The sequence below is a fragment of the Natator depressus genome, chromosome 4 (assembly GCF_965152275.1).
Source record: "Natator depressus isolate rNatDep1 chromosome 4, rNatDep2.hap1, whole genome shotgun sequence".
Classification (NCBI taxonomy): Eukaryota; Metazoa; Chordata; order Testudines; family Cheloniidae; genus Natator; species Natator depressus.
In genome coordinates, this window is record NC_134237.1 from 66,496,771 (window position 1) to 66,506,384 (window position 9,614).

Consider the following 9,614-nt stretch of genomic DNA (forward strand, 5'->3'; position numbering starts at 1 on the left):
ATGTCCTTTCTCTTACAGAAAAGTTCTATAAAATTGAATAGGAGGGAAATTGAATACAGTTTTTAAAGAATCCTAGAGAATTATTTAACAGGGATTTAATTCTCTATTAAATTTAATAGAATGGGTTAAACTTTTCTGTAGAAAAGTCTCTCTATAAATTCTACAGGATATTTTCCTTAAGGGTCATAATTCCATTTTCTATGGTACTAGTCTGTATTCCACTCTAGGAATTCAGCAGGTTGAGAATAAATAATAAGGATCACTCTAATCAAATTTTAACTCATACCAGTATTTCAAAGATACTATCAGGTTTCAGAGTAGCAGCCGTGTTAGTCTGTATTCGCAAAAAGAAAAGGAGTACTAGTGGCACCTTAGAGACTAACCAATTTATTTGAGCATAAGCTTTCGTGAGCTATAGCTCACTGCATCCGATGAAGTGAGCTGTAGCTCACGAAAGCTTATGCGCAAATAAATTGGTTAGTCTCTAAGGTGCCACTAGTACTCCTTTTCTTTTTGCAAAGATACTATGTGCCTCAATAAGGGTTTTGCACGGTAGTCCTTAGGACTCTCTCTTTTCTCTCTAGAGCTCTACATAGCTGTGTTTTTATTGTATATCACACTGTTTCAGCACAGTTTTGTTAAAGGTAGTTTATCACCTTATTTGAGTAAAGAACATAATAAATATCTAGGTGGGTTTTATAAATACTAAATCCTTTTTAATCTCCTCCCCATATTCAAATTGTTGCAGCACAGTTAATATAATTTAACAAAGTCATAGCTCTACCGATTCATATTACCAAAAGAAGTGTCAAAAGTCTTATATATTCATTCCAGGATATTCTGAGCTTGTAGGAACACTTGATGATACAAAAGCCACACATTAGGTTTAACAGTTTACAGTTTCACTTTGAATAGACACTACTTTGCAGCTAGTTTAGAAGAGATAAAAAAAATTGGGCAGCAACAAGGACTACAATGCTTTGGGGGAGCTTAAGTTTGTGCTTCAGCATTCTTTCAGAAGGGACAAAGGGGGGGGGGACTTCCTGTCATTTCCATTGCTTTCTGCATGTGGGACCAACATGCAGAAAGCATGGGCAATGCAGAGTTTAAACAGTTGCAAATGGAGGGAGGGAACATCGTGCCTTGTTTTACATATTTCTCCCTGACTGGGTTGAATTTAACGTGAAGCTGCTCCATTGTTCAGGGCTCCCTGCACCATATATATTGACAGAAACTACTGTTTACATGGACTTTTCATCCCTTCATTGTTTGCTTATGGAAAATAAGGGGGAGTGACAAAAAAGAGAAGGGAAAGGGAGAGAGAAGAGGGAGGCACTGACCACAGTGCAGAACCACCCAATAACCTTGTCTTATGTGATCATTAACCTTGCTGGAAAATGCAACTGGCAGTTCATTCTGGAGCTTGTCATTAGGATGTGAGCAGAGACACAGATACTGCAGAGGCATTTTAAGGATTTTTTTATTTGCTGCAAGTATTATAAATATTTCACCTATTTTGTGTGACTGCAAAATGAGATTCCAACAGCTCCTTTACATCATATTTTTTCTCATGATGAGTCTTCTCCTTATCAATGGACAGAGGCCAGGTAGGAATTGTGTCCTCACATTACATGTTAATATGTATATTTTATAGGAGTACCGACTATACAGTTTAAGTTTATTGCTTTGACTTTGTTCCAAACACTTATTCTTAGTTATTGTACTTCCATTGCTATTTGTTTTGCAGAATTTTTAAAGTCCTGGGTCTAGAGACATATTAATAGTAATAAAGATATACATGTATATAGAGTAACTACCAAAAGGTCTAAAGAAATTAAGATTTAAACCAGATCTAAAGATGTTGCATTTCCATGCCTGCTCCTGAGAAGACACGATCAGACGAATGTTACATCAGCTACATCAAACGTACCTTGGTATGTAGCATCCACAGCACTTAGCTTTGATGATTGACTTGACTAGGCTGAGTTTACGCCCTGATAAAAATCACGATGAAACAAAATGAAGCTGTTAAGACACGTCAACAGCTATAATCACTTTACGGAGCAATACGTAAAAAAGGTCTGGAGTAGCATCTTTGCGAATATTGGATGCGGGGGGGGCGGGGGGAGGGAAAGAGTTCTACACTCGTTGCGAGGCAATTTTGTTTACTCCTTACCATTGACGGTAACCTAGCATTCAGATCTGGTATCTACGCTGATCGCAATTTTAATGTTTCCTATGACGACTTTAAAGTACTGCTTTGATCATATTTATCATAAAAAGCGGTAGTAAAAAAGAAGCGGTTTGCTGTACAATTATTGTTAGACGGCTCTCAAACAACCAGCCATTCAAAACTTCCACACACCTATTAAAGAAAACGTAACCGAGGTTTTTGAATGAACAAAATATGGAAGCAAAATTCCAAGCAGTATCATTATAGTCTTTAAGTTAGGCAATTGTGATAACCACACCAACATAAACTCATTTCACTCTATTTCCTGATTAAGGCTAAAGAAAGGGGTCAGCAGGAGCAGAGAAGGTAACAACGCGCCCCACTGCTAATTGCATTTCTGACTCTTCTTTTTGGTTCAGGGGAAGTTTTATCAACTGGGGAGGGAGCACATCTCAAATGTGACCCTATGGCTGTCTTCGTCGGTGCAGAAATCAACGCAAACTGACTGCTAGTCGCCCGCTGTAGAGCCAGATTGCGCCCTAACTTGAAATTAGAGCATGTAGACAAGGGTTTGATATACAAAGTATATAAGGAAGGGATTCATCCTGTAAGGTAGAGGGCACTGTGGCCCCGATTCAGAAAGCATTTATTTTACGAAACTGCTCAAAATGTTTGGGGTGCTATACCTTCTGCTCCCGGAACGGTGACTGCCATTTTTGAATATGCTTTGTCAACAAGTTTATGGCACGTGGGGGGACACGCTATTTCTGAAATGGGAAGAAATCTAGAATTTTAAGGGATGTTTTTTAACCAACAAAAAAAAAAAAGGGGGGGGGGGAGGCTGTGAGGACAACTAGCACGAATAGTATGGAAGAAGCAGCATGATTCAGTGAAAAGATGTTTGTCTTTCTTTCCGTTCGCTTTGTTGCTTAATATCCAATAGCATTAGCCAGAAATGCTTAGAAATCCGGGAGGAGGGGAATGCAAAAACAAATAGGTCGGTGTAGGACATCAATGCCCGCGGTGACGCCTGGATAGCAGGTTCTTTTGCATGCTGTGTGCTCAGTATTATAGACAAGTGTAATTGTCTGATTGTTGAAGTTTTCGATTTAAACGGTGTGGTTTCAATTCCCGCTTCTGCCTTTCAGCTAACCTGGCCCTGCGCAGAAAGCTGCACAGACACAACTGCTCCCACAGGAGATGTATGCCTCTCCACTCCAGAGTGCCCTTCCCCTGAGGTATCTGAAATCCAACCTGGCTTTGCTAAAGTTAGGAGAGTTCGGTAATAAATCCAGGCGCCAAGGAGGATGTAATTATCAAAGCTTCCCTATACATTTCTTTGGAAACACTGCTGAACAGGCTGTCCAGAATAAGCACATTTCCAAATTCTGCTTACATTTCAAAACCGTTTGCGCTGCATTTTACTAACCAAACCACAAACATGATTTCATTTGGTCTCGAGTCCTTGCGATTTCTTTGTTCTGAAAACAGGGCTTTGAAAAAGCAGGAGGGAAAAAAATATGCTTTATTTAAACTCCATGGCAGGATCCCAGATGTGCTAGGGTTATTGGACTTGATTACAGTGTTTTCAGTATGGCAGATTCTGCACAAGAAATCAGCTCCTTTGGATAATGGGCTGTCCCATATTAGCGTTCCCTTATACTTCTCCCCCTAGGCAAATTCAAACTCCCTCCTCTCCTTATACAGGCTGAAAATTCTTGAATCTGTTATATCTGCAACGTTGCTGGGTTAGAAACACTTCCCACTGTACTACTGTAGTTCTGAATACATTTCTCTTTGCATGAAAAACTAACCCCAAATGTTTAAAAAGGAAGCACTGGCCAGTGATGAGAACTTTAGGCTAGGCACGAAGAGTACTCAGTTAATACCTGTAACTGATTTGCTGTGTGAGGTGGGGCAAGTCACTTGATCTCTCTTACTCTTTGCCCTATGTTCCCCCATCAGTAAAATGGAGATACCACTTACCTACTTACAAGGGGATTCTGAAGCTTAATTAATGTCAGCAAGGGGCTTTGAGATCCTTGGATGAAAGGCTATGCAGGTGCAAAACATTAATGCTCTATAGCGGATTACAGAATACGCATTCAAATACATTCCAGTGACTCCAGAAGCATACAGGTAGCATATGTAAATATAGTAGGTAGGCATCAAAAGGATACCAAGACTCCCTTTCAGGGAAGCATGCAATTTAAGAATTAATAAAACATGCCGTCAATAGTTTTGCATCTTTTAAACTCTTTGTTACAGTCCAGATAATGTGCTAGTCCCAGGCACGTCAGCATAATTAATAAATAATGACAAAATCTATACTAGGAGGATCCAAGAGCTTTCAATTTGCTAAGTAAGCATATGACTGTGTAAAACAAAAACCAAAGCAGAGCTTCTGACAATGCCATGAATATCATTTCTATCTTGCATAAAGGAAATACACACCACTACCTATCTAAGGGCATCCTTGTTTCCCTGCTACCACCACCATTCAGTAGCAACTGGCTGCACTGATCTATTAACACAATGGTATGTGTATATGACATATGTACAAGAAGCTGGAAAACTGAACGCCTAAGGAATAATTAAGATATCTTCAGCATAACCCCAGATTTACTCCAACATTGCATCGAGGCAGTAACTAGAATATTTTCAGGGTGCAGGTTTAAAAGCATGCTCATACTGAAGTGTATAAAGATGTTTAAAGATAGATCTGCCTAACTGGTGCTTCAATATTGAGCACAGAGGCCCACCTGCCTGCTCATTTCAACAAGAGACAGTCAAGACAAGATCCCTCATCAGTATCAGCATAAACATAACCAGCTAAGCAATCAGATCAGCTCACTCAGCAGGCAGGCAGGAGCTAAGTGAGTTGAATGATAGAGAGGGATAGTGGAATTTAGTTTAGGAGCAGGGGGCTTATTGAGTCACTCCTGAATGACTTGCTTCAGTTCTCATTAAGATAGTGGACTCAACACTCCTTCCCCCCAATCCTGCATCTATAGACTAGAGATAGCCTGTGCACAGGCTATCTACATTTTCTCTAATGTGCCCCCGAAATAGTGTATTTGGCTTCAAATTGCACCGTCTGGGTGATAAACATGCACTTACTCTGTTTTTTTTCCCCCTTCTTCCCTGTACAGTATATCAATTTGCCAGACTAAAAGGTATTTTCAACATTATCTGCTTTCATTCAGGGAGCTGATTTCTAGTAACAAAAAAGTCAGTGACATAGCAAAAAAGGGTACTCATTAATTCATAACCAATTGTATCGACATTTAGCTAAAGACTGTTATAATACTGTTCTGTCAAGCTGTTTAGAAGTCTACAGGGCTTGATTTTGGTGGGGAGGAGGGGTTTAGCATCTTCAGCTCTTACTGATTTCAGCAGGAGCTGTGGGTGCTCAGTGCTTCTGAAAAAAATCACGCCTTATATCCTAAGTGGGCCATTTTCTTTCCAGTTTTAAACTGGACATATATTTTTGTGTATTTACTAAAATTGTAATTTAGCATCTTTATTTAGTTACAGTGGCATCTAGAGACCCCAACCACAATCAGGACCACATTGTAGCAGGACACATCTATAGTAAGAGACAGTTCCAACCCCAAAGAGTTTACAATCTAAACAGACAAGAGAGACAAAGAAAGTATTATTATTCTCATTTTACAGACAGAGAATTGAGGCCTGGATCCACAGAGAGACTTAAGTGATACAATGTGGTGTGTTGCAAAACCTAACTTTTAGGTGTCTTGAAAATCACTGGGATATACAAAAAGAAAAGGAGTACTAGTGGCACCTTAGAGACTAACCAATTTATTTGAGCATAAGCTTTCGTGAGCTACAGCTCACTTCATCGGATGCAACAAGTTGCAGTGAGGTACCTAAGGTCCCTATACAAGGAAGGGGGAGAGATAGTTGCTTTAGAAAGGGATCCATAAAAGCCAGCATGCTGGGCAGAGGTCGCCAAAGATAGCCAATGGGAGGTGCTGACAAGAGGGGTGTATCCTAAGCCCTGCCCCGATAGTGTTCAGCACCTAAATCCAGCTGCAGGGAGGAATCCAGCTAGTGATTCACAGCTGGAAACCTCCTTCCTGGAATCAGGCAAGTTAGGCCTTGAAACAGCCGGTTTTTGCAACACCCAGCTTAGGCACCTGACTGCCTCTACACAAGCCAGTGACTCAACCAGGATGTGGAAGACCCCATTTTCAATTCTCACCTGTGCCTGATGAGGAGGTGAATACTGTAACCACTGGTCTGCAGAATACTTCACTCTCTCGCCCAGTTAATATTTAATTTTAATGGAAAGGCTTTAACAAGAGAGACCCACATCAGAATATCCCATAGTTTAGTGGTTAGGGCACTCTCCTGAGAGATCCTTGTTCAAATCCCTTTTCCTTATCAGGCAGAAGGGGGAATTGAACCATGGTCCCCCACAGCCCAGGTGAGAGCCCTAACCACTGGACTAACAGTTTTAAGGAAAGCCACAGCTGTTGCCTCCTCCCCGCACCCTTTTACACAGAGTTAGGTTATCATTAGGGCCCTACCAAATTCATGGCCCATTTTGGTCAATTTCACAGTCATAGGATTTTAAAAATCATAAATTTCATGATTTCAGTTATTGAAATCTGAAATTTCAGGTGTGTTGTAATTATGGGGCCTGAACCCAAAAAGGAGTTGTTGGGGGTCACAAGGTTATTGTAGGGGGGGTGCAGTACTGCTATCCTTACTTCTGTGCCGCTACTGGCGGCAGCACTGCCTTCAGAGCTGGGTAGCTGGAGAGTGGCGGCTGCTGGCCGGGAGCCCAGCTCTGAAGGCAAAGCCGTCGCCAGCAGCAGCGCAGAGGTAAGGATGGCATGGTATGGTATTGCCACCCTTACTTCTGCGCTGCTGCCTGCAGAACTGGGCCCTCAGTCAGCAGCCACCACTCTCCAGCTGCCCAGCTCTGAAGACAGCAATGCAGAAGTAAGGGTGGCATAGTATGGTATTGCCACCTTTACTTCTGTGCTGCTGTTGGCAGGGAGCTGCCTTCAGAGCTGGGCACCCAGCCAAAAGCTGCCACTCTCCAGCCACCCAGCTCTGAAGGCAGCGCAGAAGTAAGAGTGGTAATACCGTGACCCCCTAAAATAACCTTGTAACCCAGCTACAACTCCCTTTTGGGTCAGGACCCACAAATTGAGAAATGCTGGTCTCCCCTGTGAAATCTGTATAGTATAGGGTAAAAGTACACAAAAGACCAGATTTCACGGTTCGTGACGTGTTTTTCATAGCTGTGAATTTGGTAGGGCCCTAGCTGTCATCTACACTTAAAATGCTGCAGTTACCCCATTGGAGCACTTCCATGTAGATACTCATTACTATAACAGAAGGGGTTCTTCAATTGCTATAGCTGATTCACCTCCCCAAGAGGCAGAAATGAGGTTGACAAAAGAATTCTTCTGTTGACCTAGCACGGTCTATACCAGGGGTTAGGTCAGCATAGCTACATCTCTCAGAGGTGTGGATTTTTTATACCCCTGAGACACGTAGCTATGCCAATGTAAGTTTCCAGTGTAGACCAGCCCTTAGGTGTGCTCTAAGTAAACCACTAGATCAGGCCCTGCAGGCGAGCTAGAAGGATGGGCACATATCTTCCCTAATTTGAGAATTGCATTGGGGCTTAGATGGGAGATAGACAGGCACCAGGATGCCTGAGGCAGCAGCGTGCATGCCCAGAGGCAGAAACTTAGGCACCCAGGAGACTTTTTTTACAGCAAAAGTTAGGCCTGTATGAGTTTAGGCTCCTACAGAGTTAGGTGGAGGCCAAGTGGGGATTTTGTGGCTCACAGTGGTGCCTAAAAGTGTAAGTTAGGTACCTGAATCTCTCTGTAGATCTGGCCCTAAGTGAGTTGTCCACTGGGGCACAAAAATCTGGGGCAGAATTCAACCCAGATCTTCCAAGTCCCACTCCAATGCCTTAAGCACAAGACCATATTTCCTTCTATCTAATGAGCTGTTATTACAAAGCTTACCATTTGCTTTCTGGAAATTGAACTGTCACAGGAGACAGTTGTAATGTATCTGGGAATTCAGCAGTTTGGATCTATTAGCCTTCCTAGCAGACCTCTTGAAACATAATTATGAGACTCACAGGCTCCTCCAAGCCTACACAAACAGCAATGGCTGTTGAATGATTTACTTATTTAACAGATTTAAACAAAATGAGGCCCCCTGGGTGATATCTACTGTTTACCTGATTCAAATGAAGCAGAATAAGCAAACTATGACAACTGCATTTAAGGATATTGGCTTCCACTACAAACACCCTGTTCAACCAGTACAAATAAAAAACAAACCACCGAAGAAAATCATTGTTTGATTAACCTTGATTTTCTATAGTAATCAGGTCCTCTAATTAAAAGGAAAACACTATTGGGAATGTGGCACCATAGTGAAAGAGAAACTTAAATAAAAAGAAAGCCATTCCTTCCTGGGCCAGAGGTCAAGAATGCATTTGATTTTTTTAAACCCACACACTTCACAGCTCCTTGCAACGACACATCAGAAGTGAGGTGCCTAATTCATGCAATCAAATAATGAGATGATATTCTGGTAACTAACTATTACAAATAAAAACAAAAACTATGGTGGCCTTGTAAAGTCAATACACTTTTTCCGTGTCAAAATGTAGGGAGCTACTGAATATCCATGACCCTCATTAAAGATTAATGGAATGGAGAGTGCAATGATTTTAAATCAAATGTGATTTTTGCCTTCCCAAACCATTCTTTCTAACAGAAAGAAGAATGAAAGAGGAAACCAGTCAAGAAAATGCGATGTGATAGTGCAGCATTCTAATCAGCGCAGGTGTCCATGTATAAGCCGTCACCACATTCAGAACCTTATCAGACTCCTACTGGAACAACTTCACAGGAGTTTCAGATTTCTCTAAGTTGGGAAAAACAATGGAATCACAAATGACCCCTTCAGGAACTTTGGAAAATCACCAGTGCCATAAAAAGATAGTCATTCTTTTCTACATACCAACAAATAGTCATGTGGGAAACAGCGAAGCATTGCAGCTTTGAACATTTTCAAAAATTAGACCAACATTATACCGCTGAAAGAGCTATTATTTTAATAGTTATTATTTACCATTCACATGTCTGTGTATTTCTATTTAGATATAATACCTAGTAAAGAACATGAAAAAGAATGGTAAAAGATAAATATTTAATAGTTACATTTTATGGACAAATATATAGGTTTTAATGTTTATGGTAGTATTGGATGTTTATATGTAGCCATAATTATGCAATTAACTTTACTATAATCTTAAGAAAAGCATAATGTATCTATCAGACAGTTGTAAGTGCATATTCATTTATGGATAGAAAAAGTGTTAACCGCTAACCTCTCTTAGGAAGCAAAAATGTTCAATCTAGACTTTAAAAAA

General features: G+C 40.8%; 1 protein-coding gene across 1 annotated transcript; it reads left to right on the forward strand.

The window, feature by feature from the left end:
* Positions 1-1,181: 1,181 nt before the first annotated feature.
* APELA (apelin receptor early endogenous ligand) lies at positions 1,182-3,411 on the forward strand. The gene is made up of 2 exons (XM_074951100.1): positions 1,182-1,607; positions 3,322-3,411. The coding sequence occupies exons 1-2, from the start codon at positions 1,532-1,534 to the stop codon at positions 3,408-3,410; spliced, it is 165 nt and encodes a 54-aa protein (XP_074807201.1). The 5' UTR covers positions 1,182-1,531; the 3' UTR covers position 3,411.
* The last annotated feature ends 6,203 nt before the right edge of the window (positions 3,412-9,614 follow it).